Raw genomic sequence first — 22,383 nt, 5'->3', positions numbered from 1 at the left:
AGTTTTTGTCAGCATCGTGAGCCAGGCAATATGATGGGGAAGTGGATGAAGAAACCCTAACTGAGATGATAATGTAATTCACAGGTGAAAACAGAGACTTTCACAAGCAAGTGGATATTGCATCATCTGAGGGTGTTAGGCTTGTGACACTGCCTTCTGTTTTATTTGGATATATTGTTATGAAAACCAGATTCCAGGAATGTGCGGTGTTTAATCCCTTTTTTTCCCTCATTTGTGTTTCTGTTATCTGTAATTTTTTTTGTCTTTGTATTTTATAGCTGCTTCCAGAACTCACAAATCCAGATGAGCTGCTTTCATACCTGGATCCTCCTGATTTGCCAAGCAATAGCAATGATGACCTTCTGTCTCTCTTTGAGAACAACTGAAACCATATGTATTCTCCCATCTTTTTCACTTGTTCACACGTGTGTGGCTGCACAGCGAGGAATCTTAACACTCCTTTTCCACATGAGAAGAAAAAAAACCTCACAACTTGATCCAATGGTGCACTCCCTGCTTTCTTCATCTCAGAACTGCTTTTGTTAGCTTCGAAGACTGCGAAAGTGATGGGAGAAAATAATACAAAAGTTAAATAAATGCAGTAATCTCCGAGTCTGCCATGCTACATGTGACAAAGAAGCATAGACAGTTGTGCAGCTATTGGAAACCCCATTTGGTGTTCATCCTCTAGAGAGAGAGTTCTGTGATAAACATAGTGTGAAGTATCTTGGCAAAACCGAATCTTGGCAAGGGAAGAAAAATCAACAGAATGGAACTGTCTTTACTTGACCTGTCTCAGAGTGTCTTTACAATGCTTGTTCTTCCATTTTTTTGAAACTGTAACTCCCTCTACCCCACCTCTCCTCTGCCCCCCTCCAGCCATGGGTTTGCCGTGGAAAGATTGCCCTGGCCACATGCAAAACTAAAAAAAGCCACCTACAAAGCTCAATAAAGCACAAATCCTACAGTCAAGTGGCAGAGTTAGGGAAGACACACAGGCCTGTCAGAGGGAGCCAGCAGTTTAGCTAATGAGACTTCAGTAACAGGGTCCTGAGATCTTCAGGCCGCAGCCATGGGTGTCGGGATTTCTGCAAGCACAGGGATCTCTTAACCACCTCTTTGCAGAGGATTCCTCTGGCCCAGCACACAGATTGGAAGCACCCTGGAAAAAATTTTTAAAAGTTTGCAATGTTTAGGGATTTTTGTGATTTGGTTTCAAATCAGTACCGTTTCTGGCTGTGTTAACATCCAGCTGTAGAGATTGCTGGAATAGATCTTCTTGCCATGTATGCCATACATAATGGAAAAGAGAGGGGGGAGGGATGCAAACCAAACTGTTCCTGATTATTACCTACAGCCTTCGGTGCCCCAAGAGTTTGTGTCACTGTCTGTACTGCACAATGCATAGTAAGACAAACTGGGTTGAAGGCAGCGAGGAAATCATTGCAGGATGGAGGGAGAGTAACATCATTATCTGCATAATTATTTTTAATAATCAGCTTGAGAAGGGGCATTGACATTGGACAGACGTCTTACAGCTTCAATTTAGTTTTGCTTTGCATTCTGTTTTTTGTGACTGTTACAGATACTTCAGCCTTTTCCTTTTCTCCTTCAGTTTCTTTTTTTAAACTTTGGCTGCTGGGATGAGCTCTTCTGAAGGACCGAGTGTGGGGAGAATCAGTACCTGTCAGTAGATTGCTACTGCCCTCCAGAGACCCTGCTGCCACAATTACTGTCTTGCCCCTGTGATCTTTGCTTCTCGTGTGGTTGCTGCTCCTGCATGAGCTTCCTATTGCTTCTGTGCCCATTTCTGTGCTCTTTGTCTCTCTCTCTCTCTCTCTCTCTCTCTCTCTCTCTCTCTCTCTCTCTCTCTCTCTCTCTTATAAATGATGTACAGTAGCTGTGTAAGAAGTGCATGTGTGCCAACTTTGCCCTCGTGGTGCAACATTTCAGCTTTTGCCCACTGTACAGTTATTGGTTTTGTTTCTTTTGATACTAAAGCATATTTGACCCTACTCCTTTTCCTCTTCCCAAATCCAATCAAACACCCTTCGTTTGCTCGCCACAATGCATTTTAAACTGAAGTGCCAGGCAAAATTTTGTTTGTTCCTGTCAGTTTGACTAGATAGCTTCCTAGCCCTCTGTGTTTAGTTTGCAATGCTGTAAATGGCATGCTCTGTGCTTACGACTCTGGATTTGCTTTCCTCACCAAAGTCATATTTGTCAATTCTCTGCATTTTTTGTTTTATTTTGCTCTTTTTGTTATCGTTTCCCACTACAGCTGTACATGCGTTGTGGTATATATATGCTAGTCAGCAGCACCTTGCTGTAGATATTAAAGGAAATGGCGGTTTAGTTCTTTTATTTTCCAGTAGGAGTATTGAATCTGTCAAACGTATTATGTAGAAATGGTCCCACACTTATATTTTTCCTCTTTCAAGTTTTTTTAAGAAAGGCGCTGTTCATTATGCAAAATCAATTATTTTAAGAATTGCTATTGTAAATATCTTTGTGAATATTTTAGTATCGTCTTTGATAATATTCAACATTTTCATGATCTGGTTATACTTTTGCTGGTGTTTTTAAATACCTTGTCTGAAGAAAAATATGGGTCCTTTTTTAAAAAAGAAAATTGAGGGTTCTTTAACAGAATAAGGGAGTTGGGTTTTGGTTTTTTTTCCCCCCTATTTTCTTTTGGTAAGTTAGCCCAAATTTCATATCCATTTATGTGATGAATGAATTAATACATCAGGCAGTACCTGGATAATCAGGGCCCAGCTCTGTCATGGAAACATAACTGTGTTTGCCTAGGGAAAAAGTGATTGCCTAGGGAAAAAGAAACCCTAACTGATCGACCTCTTCGTTGACTGTGGGTGATCGTGAGCTGGTAATGGCAGAGTTCGTTCGTTTGCCCAAGTGAGCAGAACATGTAGGACCAGCTGTCTGACCAGGTGAAGATGCACTAAGGCAAGCAGCAAATCTGTATGGTACCATATTTATATCGCTATACCGGAGCTCCGGTCTCTGAAACTGGGGCTAAGACACTTAGGGATGTTGGTGGGTGGGGGAGGGAAACAGTATAGTATATTTTATTCTGCTTAGAAGTGTCTTTTTTCTTATGTAGGCTTGACATACATAAGACAACCTGTAGAGGATCTCTGCAGAATATTAAAGATACCTTGGTGTAATACATGGTAATATGGTTGTGGTGTGGTGCTGCTATCACACGATTCCTAGGAAAGACCGTTGTTCAGTTATGGATACGGATGTGTTTTGTAGCCATTTTACTGTAGTAGTTTCCCCCTGTTTTTTTGCTGCATTTTTAATATAAATCTGGAAGTCATGTGCAGAGGTGGCTAATGATAAACTGACTTTATGCCCTTAGAATTAGTTTTTTTCTATTTGGGGGGTAAGTTCCTTAAACCATAGGTTTGGGAATAAAGAAGATTTCTCACCATTAGTTGGAACTGGTTGCTTTGATTTTTTTTTAATTGATTCTGTTTAATGTTCCATTCTCCACTGATTCCTGAGCATTTAAGTTAGTCACCTAAAATTAATTTTCTCTTAAACACAATATTAGTATTTTAAGCCAGGTATGTTAAGGATTGACCTTTTGCTAACTGGTAGTATTTAAAATGTGTCATTTAAAAGTACCTGTTGGAAAGCATAAAGGGAAAAAAAGCCCCGTAGATATTAGCATTATGTTTGGAGCAGTGTTGGCATCTGCTTTGTACAGTAATAGATAATTAAAGCGGACAGTTGACATCTTTAAACTTACAGAAACATTTGGTTTCTAATCAGAACTTAAAAAAAGAAAGTACAATTTTTACCCATCACCCAAATGTTGGACATTTGAGACAGTTTTTAAATTTCTCTGTCAGCTAAAATCAGGTACTGTATAGTGAAGTCAGTATGAAAAAGCTTCTGAAAATTTAGTTATTTTTTTATCTGTTCACTGCCGTATTAAAGTTTAGAGGAAAAAAACCTAGCAAATAGGGTAATCACAGTCATTTCTTTTAAAGCTTAATTATTATATGAGATTCCAGTAGTATTTTTCTTCTTTTTTTGTTTGTTTACCTTTTAATCGTTTCCCTATGGAAGTTCATCTGGGAAAGAACCCACAGAGATCTACAGTTCTGCTGCCAAGACATTATTATAGGACTGAGAGTACACGCCAGTGTCTGCAGCAGAGACTCAAGGGACAGCTGTACATATGTAAATGACAAATAGAGACATGTTAACAGAAATTCATTTTCCTTGGAATGTGCATTGTTTTTATTTCGCAGGAAAAAAATAAAAAAAAGCTTGAAGCTCCATCTTATGTGGAAAATGAATCCTGTTTGTTAGCGTTTGTGGAGTCTCAGCATTTGTTCCACTTTCACTTCTGTAATATACTCTGACCCTTTGTTTTGTTTTGTTTTATCTACATGTAATATTTAGCTTACGTGTACTAGTCTATCACCTGTGTATTTTTAGGGTGCTACAGAAATAATGAAGAAAAATACGGGGATTAAAAAAAAAAAGAAAATTGTAACCAAATTCATACTTTGTACAATTTTTGATATCACGATCAGAGGAGAATTAAAAAAAAAAAAAAGTACAATCTGAGGTAACATGCAAAAATGGCCATTGTCTTTGTTTGTACATTGTATGTACAGTACAATGCAATCATTTCATACTTTAAACTGGTCAGAAAAAATAATTGTGATTTTTAGTCTTGCAAAACTGTATGTAGTTAGATGATGTGACAACCTAATATTTATCTAATAAATATGTATTCAGATGAAACCTGTATATTAGGTGTTCATGTGGTTATTTTGTATTTAAAGATCAAATTATTTGACTATTGCTAGACATTTATATACTCTGTTGTAACACTGAAGTATTCTCATTTGCTCATGTTAATTTTTTTTTTTTCCTAAATAAATTTGCAAAATTAAGGTCTGACTAATTGGCAGCTGCTTTGTAAATTCTGAGGCTTTTTTTGAAACCATGAACTTCCCCTTTGCCCTCCCTGGTCTGAGTTAATGTGGAAGTCAGTTGCACGAGGTGTACCTTTTTCAGAGGGCAGGACTTGGTTCACAAAGGGAAAGGTGGGAACCACCCTGGAGACAGAAGATAAAAAAAGATTATGAATGCAAACATGGGATCACACAGAAAAAAAGTCCCTGCCAAGCAAGGTAGTGGTAACTTGCTGTTCAGTATGCAGGGCACTGCCTCTCTCCCAAACAAGTAATAATTACTTTGAAATTAAATCTTTATGTGATATGAATAACAGGAAAGGATGGCTTCTCTCTGGGGTTGGAACATGCGGAGACGTTAAACATCCAGCACCTTTGTTTTAAATTCTTCCAAGTTTGATACTTTCCTTTCAATTGGAACCTGTCATTAAAGTGAAATCAGACAATCTTTTTCTTGATGCATCTCCATCTTAACATTGAAGCATTTACTTTCTAAATGCAGCCTTTGAGTTATGAATCTGCTTAATTTATCTACCTTTTCAGCTGTAAGCAGCTTGAGTGGTGACACAAGGAGTACACACAGGACATCAGCAACATGCCCTGTCCAGCTGGAGTTCTGCACTGAACAGAGCCACAGACATCACTCACTGTATCTGAGCACTTGTTTTAACCGATCTGCTGAGTATCTCTGTATTTGTAGGTGGCATTTCTGAAGTCGTTTAGGCTGAACTCATCTTTGAAATACATTTAGATACCTGGGAACAAACAAACATTTCACAATGTGAGTATCTATGCAAGCACGTATAGCAATTATTCCACAAGGACACGAGTCTGTTGATTGAGATGTATACACAAGTGTGTGTTATGTGTATATATATATATATATATGTACACATGTATAAATTTAGACTAGGGATTTATTTTCTCAAAATTGGGAAAGATCATTTGTTTCTGACTCTGAATTTCTGCCTTCCTTGATGGCACTACCCATTTGAGTGGAGTTTTTAGTATAACGTAATAAAACTGAGTTACAATGTAGTAGGAAAACAAAAAGTATTTACCCATTCCAGCCCATAATTAATAACTATTTTGGTTTTGGTATTCTGTTTTCCTGGAAGCTCCCCAGAAGTGTCAGCAAGACATAGTGCAGACTGACCTTGGCACTGTACAGCCGGAGGAGAGCACAAAGAGCTGGAGTGATTTCCCTAAGCACTGTACATTTTTCAAGCTTACTTTGAAGGCTGTAGAGTTGAAACAATCCTGGCAGTGGTATTTCTCCCAGATGTCACCTGGGGACCCCAGGATAGGTAAGGTGTGTGCACAGTTGATGCTGGTGTCTATTGTCCCATGTCCTGGCAGTGTGTTCTGTGTGTCATGCACTCTGCATGTGCTTCCAGAGAACCACCTACACGAGTATCTGTGACTTCTCTCTTAATCCACATGGTAATCAATTGTTGAACAGCTTCAGAACAAGCTTATTACCCTGCATGTCTTCTCTGCTTTTCCTCATCAGTATGGATCTCTGATTCACGTTATTTTGTTTGTGCACATTATATTCTGTTGCCATGCACTTGATTGTGCTTTTTACAGGAGTAACACGTTGAAAACAACTAGAAACATGGAAGGGGAGCAGACCCCTTGTCTCTTTTCTACCTGGACAATGGGGTTGAGAGTCCTGTGCATAGAACTTTCTTTTAAAGTAACCTAGTCAGCACATAAAACAGCTGTATAACTCTCACCTGATTTTCTTTATATAATTCTTTAATTTATTATCCTTCTCTGTTTCTCTTTAAAGTTAAAGAATATGTTTTTACATTTTGTACCTAATCTTATATTTGTATGTGTAATTATCTCGCTTCTCTTTTATCTGCTTAAATTCCACATCTGTACAAATCTTCCTGCATTATGAACTTCCAGTCGTGGACCTTTTTTTTTTTTTTACATTTTGAATTATTACCAGTGTGTTACCTTATTACAGTTTTCCACTTTGTGTCACCGAAATCCTACTGAGTCTTATGTAGAATATTGCTCCTAATGTCTTGTCATTGCATCAGTGCACTATTCATATTTGTTCTGTCTAGAAAGGAAGATTTTTTCTTGTATCAAATAGCCCACCGAAAGCTTCTGCTGAGATATCTTATTTCCATCAGTCTTTCCATCAGAGTTTTCCAGGGAAATATAAAAGTGGTCCCCAAGGAACCAAATGAATGATGCAATTTTGTTTGTAAAGCAAGCAGACAGCAATTATAACTTGTAACTATATAATTATTGTATACTTAATTTATAGCTGTTATATATATCTATACTTAATATATATTTTAATATATATTAATATTTGTGTATATGATATAATTAATTATAGCTATAATGTTAACTTATAAGGTCATAACTCATTCAGGCATTAGCACAGTGTGGCACAGGTGGGCTGACAGGTTGGTTTGCCATGTAGTTCATCCTTGTTTCCAGATACTCCTCGCTTAGACTGTAATTGGTTTTCTACAGTTTAGGTACAGCCTTCTGTCAAAATCCTTCCCTTTCCTGCACTAGATGAGATAAGGCTCTTTCCCCTGTCTGTTGAATATATCTGCTTGGTTTGTCCAGTTTCTTTCCAAATATTGAACTCACTGTACTTTTTCACAGATCCAGTTACACACAACAAACACTAGTATTTACCACTCCTAAACACATTGGCTTCTCTGCACCTTTTTGGCTCTATTAGACATCCTAAGAGGTAGATTTAGGATTATCAATTATGGTTTTCCCCTAGATCAGAGTTTTTAATTGAATTTTACAGTTTAGATTTTTCAGTTTGTCCATAGCTGTTTCATGATGTTGGTTGTTTCAGATTTTGTTAAGATTATTCTGCCACATTTAATTTGTCGCCTTGGTCTCATGTGAATACATCGATTATTGTGAACACAGAGGTTGCTAATTTTAAGACATTTTTAACTAGTCAAACACTAGAAAAAGACAAATAAAATTTTTAGATATTTTGGTTTGCAAAAAGAATTTAAATTCCCCATATTTATTTAATAAATGCTGTAGTTGAAGTCTTCATGTATTAATGCATATTTAAATTTATTCAAAATTTTTACATTTCAAAAGTATAATCAGTGTTCCCTTCCCTTACTTCTGTGTTTCTCAGAATGTACATTTTTAAGACATGGAAAATCAGTGAATTTTACCCTTTTACCCATCTACTGAGCTTCCTACTTAGTGACTGGCTGCAACACCCAGTCCATAAAGTCATTCAGAATATGTTCCTCCACCAGACCTCCTAGCAGTTTTCCTCTCCAAGTTACCAATGATTGTCCCTCTGGGAAGAAGCATGGCTTCCACATTGCCACTATCATCAAACTGATGGCAAAATGTGCAGAAGTGCCACTGAGTCGGGGAAGAGAATTTCTTAGCCTTAGCTGTGAAATAATTCACCAAATGCTTCATTATCCAGAGATGATGTTCTTTGACTGCAAATGTGACACATGTTAATTTGCATCTGACAAGCTGAGAGCTGGGTTGGTGGCACATTGTGTGTGCAGGTGATGGTCACATGCAGTTTTGTCATAGGAGTACATCATAAGGTTCCTTGCTTATTCCTGTAGTACTGCTGTTACATGCTGAAAGTAAGCAGTGCTTTCTGTAGGGAAATGGCAAAAAAGCAGAGAGAAATCTGAGATTCTGTGTGGTGAGGCTGCTTCCAGCATTATTATTATTACAGAGTAACTGTTGGAATTTTTCTAGGCTGGTTATATCTGTAAAGCTTTTAATTTCTAGGTGGTTCTTGTCCAAACTGATGTTGTCTGTCCATTTTTAGATTCCAACTGTGAAGTTCCACAACTAAAAAATATGTCCCAAAACTATAATTACTGTTAGAATTAGTTTAGAGCAGACAGGATAATTCATCTTGTACAAGGTACAAGAGGCAGCTGTTACCTCAAAGATCAGCTATATAAAATGTATATTATATCTATATTATGTATATAAGTATAGGTGTGTATATATATATTTATAGATTTGCACACAAGACAAACTCAAGGAAGTAAGTTCTAAAAAGATCCAAGTCTTTACCAGGCAGCTGATTAAAGCTCCAGTCTCATCTGACTCATACAAGATGAAGTATCATGACTAACAAATTCTAAAAGTATTTCTGATACTATTCCCTAATACTTGTTCCTCAAGCCAGAGGTGGTAAATTAACTGAACTGATCTCTGTAAATTTCAAGTTGTGTTAAAATTTAATTTTCTGAGGTTTTAAAGGTAGAAGGACTTCTGTAACTTCTCAATATTGTTTTTTAAGTACGCAGTGCCTCTCCCAGCCACAGGCAAACCACATATAGATGTCATGAAGATTTGTGAGGCCACTGGGAGTAGTTGCTGCATTTTTCCTGGAACCTAAAAACAGGCATTTTAAATGTCCTAAGTGCTTTACCAGGCTGTTGTGACCTATCTGTTCTAGCTGTTGCAGTGTATGGACAAACTTCTGGGAAGCTGCAGGACCTGGGCACTGCGCAGAGGCACTGTGACACATCAGCAGCGGGTTGTCATGCATTATGCAGGGAGATTGAGTAATGAATTCTGGGCAAGCAATGTCACTCAGAAGTTCTGAAACGAAAATGCTAATCACAGCTGTAAAGAGCATGAGTGGATTGAGGTTTTTCTTGTATGACTATTTGTAGGTAATTAGTATGAAGTCATGTGGGGAAACTGCTCCTTTATGTACAGTGTGTGCTGGAGAGAATGTTCACGTAGTGAGCTGAGTTACTACAAGTTCCTAAGAGGAAACCTGGATCGGGGGAAATATTTATTAGCATTTTTTCTTTTTATCCCTAAGTGTACCTATGTGGCCACTCTATGCCCTTTGAGCTCTTGTACAGTTTAATTTCACACTGCAATTGCTTAGTGTAATGGAAAGGTCTTTCCCCATCTCCCCCACTCCAGTCCCCATTCATAAATAAATGCATATCACAGATCACAGAGTTCCTTTCCAGCTCTTCACTCATCTTCTAGCTTAGCCAAAACCTTGAAGAAAAAATTAGGTTGAGTCTTTTGAAGTGCAACACATCCAGGTTCTGCAGGTGGAAAGTGGGAATGCCCACTGCAAATTCCTGTTCTCCTCACTTAAAATCAATCTGAGTACCTGTATGACCTCTCCTTATTCTAACAGTCCTGATTAGCAGAGTCCTTGATATAACCATGTCCCATATGTGCAAGGGTTCTTATACTGAATGTCAAAATCACTATTGTGGGAATTCTCTGTATCACTGTATCAAGTGATGTTCCTGAGCAATGCACTTACTGGTAGATGGCTGCAGCCTGTATTTGAGTTTTTATTTGCATGGTCCAAGTACACAGCCCCAGATACGAAGATCATATCAAAATGGGCCACAGACTATTCTGAGTTGCATTGTTGCAGCTGGTAGATTGCAAAATACAATCTTACCACATCTGCCAACAGCATCAATCCAAGATTAACAATTAACCTACATTCCTGTGTCACAAATGAGTAGGCATGCAGTTGGACACTTAGATTCAGGAATGCATATCACCTTTTTATCAGTGCACTGTCTGTCTTCTGGAATAACACCATTTCAATAACCATTTCAAAACCCTTGAAATCAAAATTCCCAAAGTTTAGGACACCTTGCAAGCATTCCTTCTGTTTTTTTGGAAGAGCCTCTTGACCACTCTTACTCTTTCCTGGCTGTCTTGGCACAGTGGTGGTAATATTTAATCAGTTACAGAATAGTATTTATGAAGACTTTTAAGTTGTAAGTTATGTATCAGCATGAAATTCTGATACTGTATCATTCAAGGTTCTTTTTCCTGTGCAGAAATTTCTCTGCTACAACATAAGAAAGTAGTTAAGAAAAGTCCTTAAGTCGATGGGTTTTAAAATTATCTATTTAGAAACTAATTTCAAAAGGGCCCTCCTTGTTTATCCATCTCTAACTTCTATGTAATTCTGGGGGAAGGGAGAGAGGATGATGAAATCTGTAAGGGTGGGTGCCCATTTCCATGATAGCTCTGCTGCAGCACCCCTTTTGACTTTTGTCTGTACCCTTGCTCTGTTGCTATCTAGTGTAGCGTGGGGTGCATTTGTTTTCCAGTTAAATGTGCTTATCTTCCTGCCACATGTGGTGGTTTCAACGATGAACATGCATACAAATGGATGTGTTCAAAGCTCACCTAAAATCATATCAGTTTGCTGTGCTAGCTCTAAGCCACATTTGGCAGTGATATGGTGGCCTTTGACAGTTCTTGGAGACCTTGTTCTGCCCTTCTTGGAAAGTGACCTCTGTAATTCACAAGTTCCTTGTCAAGCTGTCTGCATGAGTTGTAATTCATTGGCTCTGCAGGAGTAGACCATAAGAAGTGATTTAGTAGCTCTACTGCATAAACCTAGAGATAATAATTCAGTCTATATTCTCAAATAAAAAAAAAATAATTGCTGTTTTGTCTTCTCACCAAGGCCTGCAAATGAGGAAAACTGCATTGTTTGCTCTACCAAAGATATCTGTGAACTCTTCTTAGCAAAATAGTTCAAAGGCGTTTCACCTGTGTTTCCTAAGTGTGAAACAAAATGGTATTTTCTTTTGCTCATCTTTTGTCTTGTTTATTAAATACTAAATCCTTCAGGGCCAGAACTGTCCATTGTATAGGTATAAACAGAACATCTAATTTTGATATGGGCTTCTAGGGGCTACTGCAATTAAAAGATTAATAAAAAGGAGTGTGAGGTTTTTTATGGTCATTAGAAAATTGGTTGATGATTAGATTAACAGAAGTCAAAATTTACCAAAAATTGACTTGAAGCTGATAAGACATTATAAGCTAGGTAGAAGTGCTGATTTAGCTCTTATTTAAAAAAATAAAAATATAAAAAAATCACTTTTAGATTATTGGTAAAGAAAGAAAATACCAGCATGGCACTGTATGCACAAAGTAAATGATTGTTCATCCTTATCTTGAATACTGTGCAAAGTATCTTCTTATCCCCAAAATCCATAAAAGTGGAACAGCTCCAGCTCAGAGAAGAATAATAAAGATGATCCAAAGATATGGAAAAGCTTTGTTATAAAGAATCATTGAGTTGGCTGTGACTCTTCAGTCTTGAAATGAGAGAAGAGCTGTAGGTCCGTACAAGGGACAAAGAAAGATACCAAACAATTTTTCTCCTCCAGCACAAGAAGTAAGGCACATTGCTGAAGGCAATTGGAGCAATATTCAGACAGAATCTTGATGCTCTGGGGAGAAGGTCTGTGGAAGGGCAGTTTCCAGTTCATCACCAAGGAAGCTGCTGATTTAAAACTGGTCCAGCAAGTGGATAACTACATGGGAACAACAACAACAAAAAAAAAAGATGGCTACATACCAAAGTCTCATCCAGCTTAGGAAGTCAGGAAGTTCTCTGGAGTGAAAGCAGTAGCAGGTTGAAAGCATACTGGCCTATAATACACCCCTCCCCCATTTTCACTCCTCCTTAGGCATTGCTTTGGGCCTTCAGGACAAGACAGACCTTTTGAACTAGCTTTGTATGGTTCTGTAGTCACAGAGCATGGTACCTGTTACAGTCATCCCTACAGCATCAGCAGTTAAGGGTCTCTCTGGAGTGTGTGCCTGAAGTACGGTGTTCGTCCAGGATCTCAGGGATGTCTGTAATTGCACATTATCTCTCTGCCATGATCTTTGTGGTCATGGCACTACCCTGATTGTCAGCTTTCTGTTTGTGATTTTTCTGATTCACTGAATGTCACCGATGAAGCAGCTTGAAACAAAGAACTTAGGTGGGATCGACAGTTTACTGTTCCTCACAGAGGGGCTGTCTTTGTATGATTCTGTTATACTGTATCATATGGTTGTATTACTGTAACCTTCATTAGAATAATTTATAATACAAGAAATGTGAAAACTATAAGAAACACGCTTAATTTTATTTTTATTTTTTTAAGACACCTTATGGCATTAAGAATTTGAAGAGGTTTTGGAAGTACTTTTATGTGGAATCAGGATGGAAACTGGAGAAATCGAGATAACATCTGACTGACATACGTACTAAGTACTTTCACCTAAGCTGCTACATTAGGAAAACTTAAAATTATCTGTGTTGTTACTTTCACATAAAACACGAACGATGTTTCACCTTATTAAACCTGGAGTGCTGTAGCTCTCTCTAGCAGTCCCTCGGGCGGGTTTGCGGCCCAAGCGCAGGTGGGGCCCTGGAGCGCTGCTGAGGGCATGGCCGGGGGCTGCGGGGCTGACTCAGGCACACCCGCCCGTTCCGAGACGCGTCAGTGCCGAAACTCCCGTGACTCCGCTGATCCCAATTATCCCGCTGATCCCAATTATCCCGCTGATCCCAATTATCCCGCACCTGTGACAGCTGCGCCGCCTTCCCCGCCAAGGCGCTCTCCGGAGGCGTTGTGTGGAATGATGAAATCTTAGAAACTTCCCCGTCGGTCCCTGGGGTAAGGGAACTGTGAGGAAATGTGGAAAAAACCCCACACGCGAGTGGACAAACGAGTCCCCACAAAACAGCCCCTAACAACCCCTGTGCAATGGCGGGCGGGGAGGGGCAGAGCTGAGGGCAGCCGGAGCACGCACGTCCCGCTGCCGGGGGAGCACGGCTTTCCCCTGACCCTGGCTGCCGGTTCCCCGCCTTCAGCCCCACTTCAGCCCGCCCGGGCCCCGCCTTCAGCCCCGGGACGCCTCAGCCCGCGCTGCTCCCGCCGCCATCTCGTCCTGCGCTGTGCCGCCGGCAGTGGGCGCTGCGGCGCCGCGGCGGAGCCCATAAAGGCCGCGGGGCAGCGGCGGCGTGTCCTTGTGTCTGTCCGTGAGTCCGTGCTTGTTGTAGCGCCCGTTCTGCCCACCCGCGGGATGCTGGCGCTGAGCGCCGCCCGCCGCCTGCTTCGCCCGCCCGGGGACCTGCTGCCGCCGCTGGGGCTCGCCTGCGTGTGGGCGGCCGGTGCCCGCGGCTGCAGCGGGGCCGGCTCCGGTTCGCCCAACCCGGTGGTGTACTTGGACGTGAGCGCCGACAACCAGCCGCTGGGACGCGTCGTGCTGGAGGTAGGGGCGCGGGGCCTGCGGGCAGCTCGCCCTGGGATGGTGCTGCCAAGAGCGGCGTGGATCCGGGCATGGCGGCGGGGGGCGGGCAAGGTAAGGGCGGGCGGGCAGCGCCGGCTCCAGGGCCCGCGGTGAGGGCACACACACCCCGGTGCGGGCGGGAGAGCTGTCCGGGGGATGGAGGAGCTCGCTCGCCTGCCGGAGCCACCGCCTGGCTGCTCTCTGGGCTCTTCTCCCGGCTGGTGTGGCCCCTCCAGCAGGGCTCGGACCGGGGCTGAGCGGGCACTGCTCTCGCTGAGTCGCGGGAGGGCAGAGCCCGGCTGTGGCTGGGGCCTCGAAGGAAGGTCACTTGCATAGTGTGTAAGCAGAAATACTCTTCGCCTTCCCGCTGGGGGCTGCTCTGGGGGCAGCCAGCCCGTGGAGACCTTCAGCCGCACCTTCAGTTTCATCCTGTGTTTTGCTGGGCGCTCGTTGTGTGATTCTTTTGAATCCTAAGGGTGTCAGGTTCCTGAGGCGCTGCCTCCTCCTCGAGCCTCCACTTGCTGGGACGTCAGCACGCTCAAGAGCCGGGTACCAGCTGGCTCCATCCTTAAAAATCCTGTCTCCGAAATACTCGGCCATGTAAAGAAGGCCTGAAGAGGAAAACTTCTGTAATCTCCGTTCTTACAAACTAAAAAAGCGCCGCGAACACCGTGTAGCACGATGTGTACATGCCACCTCAGGGCCGGCATGTGCCTCAGGTAGATGTGTTGTGTATGGGAAAGAGGGAGAGCTGTGCTCCAGAACCACGCACTGGAGAGGGAATGAAGCTCTTAGGGAATTCTGCCTGCTGAGGAAAGTCAGTGTAGCCTTCTGCCTCCAGCACCCCCCTTGGGTTTGTATTTGTAGAAATTTTGGGGTTTTTTTTAATGTAGTTCATAAGAGTTCTTTCTAGAAGAGGTTCTTTTGAGACTAGAGCCCAGTATATTTTTATTTATTGAAGGTGTTAGCATATGAATCAACTGGACTCTTCCAGCTCTTGTGCTCTCATGAGGTAGCATTTCAGGGATAAATAGTAAAAATACTACTCTTTAAATTCCTTATTCATTAATGAAAAATCTGGATGGCATTATGAAAAATTTACCATTAACATTCCTGTATTTCTTGCGGTAGCATTTAATTTCTATGCTAAAGTTTTTTGGTGTGCCGAGTTTACAGACAATATGAATGTATTGCAGCATCACCTTGAATCTCTGGCTAAGCTGTGGTGATCTTCAGCTGCATATTATAGCCTTCTGAACCATCTGAGAAGAGTAGCCATGGGAAGGAACATTAAATTCTTCCTGCAGCCATGCTGTTTCTAGTTTGCTGCTAATCACTGTCAGGATATCCAGCTAGATAAAACTTTGGTCTGGCTGGTATGGCCACTTCTATGTCCCTTTTTAAAATAAGTAAAAATATGTACATTAATCAAAATCAGAAGTTTTCCTTGGTTATGAATGTGTACGTAACATCATAATTTGTTTTTTGATATATAGTTTCTGTTCCTCTGTTTCCTTTGCCTTTTCTGTCATTTTCAACAGCTGGTTCTGTGGGGGGGTTTGGTTTCTGTAGTTGTATCCACACTCTGATCCTTGAGGTCCATAGTGAAGATTCTTCTTAGTTACTACTCAATTATTTATTGATCAATGAGATCATTAGATGCTGCTCAAGTGGCTTTTCATTAACTGGCTAAAAGTTGCATTGAGGGGTTTTTTTTCATTGGTGGCCAAATGCTTGGAAAAGTTTTGAGGTATTCATGGATTTTTGGATGGCTTGTCATTTCAGATAACTCACCTCTTTGTGGGGAAGAGGGTTCATTTGTACCAATCTCCCATGTAAATGTTTTTCTATGTACATTTGAAAAGGCTAACTTATAAATTTGTCTATTTATTTTTCTTTAACAGCTGAAAGCTGACGTGGTCCCAAAGACAGCAGGTGAGGCAGCATCTTCAGAATTTCACACTTAAATACTAAAGTTATAGACTATGATTTGCAGGAATGAGAAGATTTTTTTACCCTTTACAACTATTTTTTCATGTTCCATCCCCATTTATTATATGGAGAAATATGACAGGAAATGTTAGTGAGGAGATGGAATTTGTTGTTTTTCCAAATAGTTTCATTTTGCAATTTGCACCAAGATAGTACAGTTCATATTGGGTTAACAGGGGTGAATAGTTAAGTTTAAAACCACACTAGCTGGCATTAAAATCAAACCCCAGAGCAAATGGAAAAGGGCAAATCAAAGGGGTGGTCTTTCTTAGAGTTTCCAAAGAGTATATGGGGTTTTATTTTAGTGATCACTAGCTGATCAGTGCATTCATTTTAGAAAGTTCTTGTGGTTGGTCATTTCTTCCTCATCTGATCATTTAGTGATTCTGAAAAAAAGCTTTCACTTTTTAGTTCCTAATAGACAAATATCCTTAAAAAAAGACATAATCCTTACAATTGCTATGAAGAACAAAGGCAAAAACATCAGAAAATGAAACCTGTGACTACAGGCAAAGGTAGGGGAAGTCAGGGAATTGGAGTCACAGCAAAATTATAAGGAGGTGAGATGGAAAAGGCTTATATTTGTATCCTGTCCTGAGGCTAAATAAGCTTTGTTTTCTTGGCTTTATAGCCAGGTTTTTTTAAAGTATGGAAATAACTAATAGATTGGTAATACTTTAAAGATACAATAGTGTTTCTGAAGTGTATAATCTTGGGACATGGTAAATCTAGTTGTGTTTGTATTGCCATATATGTTGCAGAATATAGTACTTTATGTTTTGTTTCCACAGAAAACTTCAGAGCTCTTTGTACTGGTGAGAAAGGATTTGGGTACAAGGGATCCACTTTTCACAGGGTGATTCCTTCTTTTATGTGCCAGGTAATGTTGGGGTTTTTTTTTAAATTTTGTTATTAAATTTATTTTTGTATTATTTAGATATTTGTAGAAACAGTCTAGTAGTAACATTTGAAATGGCTCTGCTAACCTTTCCTAATAAAACAAAGAAGTGACAGCATGATTTGCATTGCTGATCTTTTTGCAATGCCTGGTGTTGAGCTCATCTTTTGTACTAATAAATGTAAGTTGCATGTAGATGGTCACAAAAAGCTTGTCTGAAGGCTTTCTGCTGTAGCAGAGCAGTGTACTTTGGTGTGGGGCAGAGTTGACAAAATGGCACTTGCTTGGGAGAAGCATTTATGGGTAGAATGACAATCACTGTACTGTTCTGAGCTAAGCAAACAACGTGTCCATTCCTTATTGCCTGTAGAACAATCTGTTCACAATAGACAATGTGTTTCAGTGTTCTTTTTTAATGTCTCTGTAATGCAGAGGGGACGAGGAAACCAGAAGGGTTGCTTGGGTTTGATTTTTGGGATGATGCATCTGCGATGGTTTTTGTTTTGGTTTAAAGAACAGATCTTTAGAAATTCTGGATAAGAGCCCATGCATATTAACATTTTTTTTCTTAAACAGCAGCAACTAAAATAACAAACCTTTTTGAAAGCTGCTTTTTCTGCTGTGCTTGGCAGATGAGCAGGATGGAGCTGCTGTAGTGCACTGGATTCATGGTGGTCCTCTTTATCTTAAAAAAGGCTGCATTTCAACAACATTGCATTGTTGAATGGCTTTGTAGAAAAATGTGAGAAAATTTTAAGAAAGTTTGAAGGTTATAAGTAAAAATGCTTTGTTTATTAACTGATGAGTGATGGTCTCCCATCCTCAATTATTTTTTTAAGCAAAAAACACATCTGTCGGAACAAGAGGCCCTGGTGGTTGCATGACCTATTTCTGAGAAAAGGGGACAGGTGTGCTGTGAAGGACCTGTTTTTCTGCCTTTCAAATGCAAACTAAGATTTTGTTATACTGACAGAGGGATTGAGTTCAGAAGTCTTTCTGGGATCAGCAGAAATACATAAATATAAAAAAAAAATACCAACCCTACTTTGAATTCTGTCACGAATTTGTGAAGTTCCTTGTAAGTCTGTTCTGTTTGTGTGCCCTGCTTTTTCCCCCCAGATGGACTGGAAATCAGGAGGCTAGATGGCTGATTCTGGTACAGTGAGATAATGAATCGATGTTTAGGAATTACTCAGAGGTCATTGCTGAAGTGGAAATACTGTCATAGGTTTCAGCACTTGTCAAGTGAGAGAAAACAGTGACTTCTGCATTTGTTGAGATGGATTGTTAATGTGATTCAGGCCGTTGGAATGGCCTAATTGAAGGCCATCATATCCGGGACTCGGCAATTCCATGTCTCCACATGGCATGCAGCACATAGTTCTGGGACTGCACAGCAGTAGCTGTGACACCACCTGTAGGAAGTTAGTCAGGGTGACAAGGGGAAGCTGAAGGTCACATGCAGTACCTGTTGGGTATGAGTTCTCTCTGGCACTGCTGCAGAGGACATGGCTTGTGGCTGGGAGAGGTGGTTAGGAGCCACCTTCACGAGTCACTGTGGCTGTGGTTTTCGTTTGAACTGTTTTTTTGTGTTTAACCTGAGACAGATGGTCACATCTCTTCTGGCAAGCAGCATGGAGTCAGCTAACATAAGCTTAACATAGCTCTGGTGTAACAAACAAAACCTACAAATAGCAGAGGGCAATAATGGAGCTCCTGACCAGTGTTTATACCTGTTGGAAGAAGGGAGGGGGGAGAAAGGAGCTGGGAGGTCTTGCCTATGGTAATGAACTTAGGTGATTTGGTTTTGAGGCCTTTGAGGTGTTTCTTAAAATTACTGCTGCTTGTTGCATCACTTTTGGGAGAAAGGCTGGTAACACAGAGAGATGGTTTTTTGAGTTATGGATGACAGTTGGACAATATCAGCAATACATGGAGCAGAAATTCACTTTTAGCCTGACTGTACCTTCATCTAGTTATATGGTTCTAAATCAAGTGGCCATGCTTATCCTTAACCTGAAGAAAATTTGTTGATGTTGTCACTTTTAAATTAGAGTAAGTGTGTGTATTGCAATAGCGTTGCTTTTGATACAAAATAATCCATGTATGCTAGTAGAGTTAATATCCATTTCTGTTTCAGGGTGGTGACTTTACAAATCATAATGGAACTGGTGGAAAATCCATCTATGGCAGTAGATTTCCAGATGAAAACTTCATACTTAAGCACATAGGACCTGGTAAATGAACATGTTCTTTTTACCTTCTGATGACTATAACCTATAATGAAGCATTGTTCATGAAGATGTTTTTTTTAAAAAATAGGGTTTTTTAGATTTGCAGGTCAATTGGTAATTACAGAAATATCAGAGAAATTTAACATTGTGTTGTCCAGGGCATATGCTTATTTGAGTGGACTGCTCTACAAGTATATGTCAGCTTACAAGGGGCTTAAAAATTCTCCAAAGGTGAAATTACTGCTTTCATAAGTCACAGACTTCAGTTTTTACTTGGAAGATTACTGCAGAAGTAAAGCAAAGCAATCTGAGATTTCTTATGTAGTAGGTAACATAGGTATGTCCTTTTAAGCACAAATTAAAGCCAGAAAAAGCAAAGGAAAGGCCATACAGAAGAATATCTGATTGAATTCTATAGTCTCTTTTTTTTTTATGCTGTTACTTCCTTGTCAGCAGGAGACTGCTGCTGTTGAACCACAGGAGAGGTTAGATCCTGTTAATTGCCTTCAGGGCGTGTACAGCTAATTACATTGCTAACACTGTTGCTCTGGAACCAAGGGAGGCTGGGCAGGAGGGAATAGTCCAAGGCAAGAAGTTGGCATTAGAAATGATTTGGAGATAGTGTGAGACCATCACATCTCTCAATCTCTCATAGTCTAAATGTGCAGAGGAAAAGTGTCTTTTCCATTGCATACTTGTTACACCAGTCTAACGAGCTGCTGCTGCTGTTCCAGGTGTTCTTTCAATGGCCAATGCAGGACCCAACACAAACGGATCCCAGTTCTTCATTTGCACTGCAAAAACTGACTGGTAGGTTCTCAGCCTTGCAGATTACCCTCATTAATTGATGTCTGAATCTGAGGGTTTGGGGTTTTCTTAGAGTTGTTTTTTTGTGTGTTGCTTGTGGGTTGATATTTTTTTGTTTGCTTGATTGGTTGGTTCTTTCTTTTGTATTTCCAAATTACTTGATTTCAGTGGAAATTAAATTTGTTTTGTTACTTGAGGGAGGAAGGGCTATGACAGCAACAAGGCTGCTATCCCTCAGAATGTTTCTAAGGTTCAGAGCTAAAGTCATGTTATAAACCTTCTTGTCACTTGAAAAGCAGTTGAGCCTTTGCCATAGCAAACAAAGGCTGCCTTTGGTCAGCAGGTGAGAGCTATGAAGATCTGCTAACACTGTCTTAATTCTGTTTTAAGTAAAACTGTCTTTGTGTATTTGTTTTACAGGCTAGATGGAAAGCACGTTGTTTTTGGGCATGTAAAGGAAGGAATGGATGTGGTGAAAAAAATCGAGAGCTTTGGTTCCAAGAGTGGAAAGCCCTCTAAAAAGATTGTCGTTACTGACTGCGGCCAGCTATCTTAACCTTTTGTCCCACCCTTCATGACAACTTGGATGCTGTGAAGAATGAATCATAAAAACACCCAAACATTTCTTGTCTCAGGAGTAGCACCTGTGGAAACATGTCTTTTATTTAACTTGGTCCAACTTTTATACTTCTATTGAATAATATTGATTAAAACCATAAAATAATAACTGAAGCATGTTATAACTGTACCACCATGGTAGTCACACTGGTTTGGTAGAGTCCCCTTGTATTTTGCAAGAAGTGCTAAAGTCACCCAGGGTGTACCTGACTGCAGTGTTGATACTGTCGTTAGTATTTGGATGTTTTAGGTCTTAGAATGGGTGGTGGAGTTGACAGCAGGCATTCTGCACTTGGGGGTTAGGTGTAAATGGAGAAATGCTGTGTTTCCTTTGGTGCTAAGAAATGCTTCTTCTGTTGTCCATCTCATTATTTTGAAGCAGTACTACTGACCAGTGCTCTCAAGGCTGTGTGCAACAACACTGGCATTTCTTTGTGTCTCAGTTAAATTCTGTCCTATAGCTTTAATGAGCAACTGTGGGTTTCTTAAAAATTAATTCTGGTTTAGTCCTTCTTATAGTCTCAGACTAGTTATGAAAAATAAACTCTACCTTACTTGCTTCAGTGGAGCAATTTGACTTTTGGGTTAAGTAAATTGCTTTAGGTTGAGTTAGGCTAATACTGAAGCTCTGCCTGGCAATAAGACTTCACCTCAATCCAGCCAAAGGATCTCAGGACTTTTTTTATTATGGAACTGTGAACTTGAAGTGTGTTTCTGCTCTGGGATCTGGTTCTGTGAGGAATGCAGCTCAGTTCTCAATATATGGCCTATTTTTGTACTTGGAGAATATAACCAGTATAGTGAACCTGCTTGAGTGAGAAATAGGTTTGATTGCCTTTTTGTCATGTTGATCCTGTGAAGTCAGCACAACTTGGGTATTACTTGGATTATGATTTCTTATGCATCATTATCATCAGTCAGAATTGGTCACCACAGAATCAATCACAAGGCCTAATCAGTGCAGCAAAATCATTATTGTTGGGGTTTATGCATAAGAAGGAAAGAATTCAGGTGATCAGCTAAAGACATTTCATTTGTAAAAAGCGAGATGTATGTTCTGTGTGGCATGTTTGAGCAGCAGCAAACGTTGGAACCTCACACCATTGCCTTTGGAATCACTAAGGCTGTAAAGTATCAATGATTGTGGGAAAAATCATATGATTGTTTTGTGCAATAATGTCATTAGAGAAAAATGTGATGGTTTTCTTCAAATGTGAATTTATTTTCATTGCAGGATGATAATACATGGGCTTAAAACTATTTTGTACTGGATATTTTTGCACTGAGGGCTACACTCATGAGTGCAAGGTAGTATTTAGAAGTAATTTCACAAAAAATGGAATTGAAAAGCTTTTTATTCTTTCCACTGTAGCTGCTTAATCTCTGTAATATTTTTTAAATATTAAATTGTGATGGTTTGGCTTGTTTCACTTGGATACAATAACTATTTTTTTGCATTCTCTTAATTTGTATATGAAAATTATTAAATACACTTATACTACCAGAAAAAATGTCTGTTCCTGTCTTGAATCTGATACTAAGCCATGGTGTCATTCGGGTACAGCCAGCAAGAGAGGGGGTGATGGTGCATTGCTGTGCCTCTTACTGCTGGGCTAAAATAGCTCCTCCACAGCACTCGGTGTTCCGTCTGTCCCTGTCTGTCCATATCCTGCTGGCTCACAGCACTCGCTGTTCCATCTGTCCCTGTCTGTCTGTCCATATCCTGCTGGCTCACAGCTCTTGGTGTCCTGTCTGTCTGTCTGTCTGTCCCTGTCTGTCTGTCCATATCCTG

General features: G+C 40.3%; 2 protein-coding genes and 1 long non-coding RNA gene across 11 annotated transcripts in view; 2 read left to right on the top strand and 1 right to left on the bottom strand.

Moving 5' to 3' along the window:
- ZMIZ1 (zinc finger MIZ-type containing 1) overlaps positions 1-4,597 on the top strand; it is a 340,259-nt gene extending 335,662 nt beyond the window's left edge. For all 9 annotated transcript variants that reach the window (XM_015632815.3, XM_033515828.1, XM_033515825.1 and 6 more), the window contains one exon: positions 279-4,597. In XM_015632815.3, the coding sequence (XP_015488301.1) occupies positions 279-386 (108 nt within the window). In that variant the 3' untranslated portion in view covers positions 387-4,597. The remainder of the gene's footprint in view (positions 1-278) is intronic.
- On the bottom strand, positions 3,481-13,669 carry LOC107206736. Its single transcript, XR_004498181.1, has 3 exons — positions 13,102-13,669; positions 5,497-5,716; positions 3,481-5,105 (listed from the first exon to the last, which is right to left on the bottom strand). It is a non-coding gene; the product is annotated as an uncharacterized LOC107206736 (long non-coding RNA).
- A 60-nt stretch (positions 13,670-13,729) lies between these two features.
- PPIF (peptidylprolyl isomerase F) lies at positions 13,730-22,102 on the top strand. The gene is made up of 6 exons (XM_015632827.3): positions 13,730-14,024; positions 15,947-15,977; positions 16,826-16,914; positions 19,073-19,169; positions 19,901-19,976; positions 20,394-22,102. Exons 1-6 carry the CDS (start codon positions 13,836-13,838, stop codon positions 20,527-20,529), a joined length of 618 nt encoding a protein of 205 aa, XP_015488313.2. The 5' UTR covers positions 13,730-13,835; the 3' UTR covers positions 20,530-22,102.
- The last annotated feature ends 281 nt before the right edge of the window (positions 22,103-22,383 follow it).

Source organism: Parus major, chromosome 6 (assembly GCF_001522545.3).
Source record: "Parus major isolate Abel chromosome 6, Parus_major1.1, whole genome shotgun sequence".
NCBI lineage: Eukaryota > Metazoa > Chordata > Aves > Passeriformes > Paridae > Parus > Parus major.
Note: the sequence above shows the minus strand (reverse complement) of the source record. Positions and strands in the feature narration are given on the sequence as shown.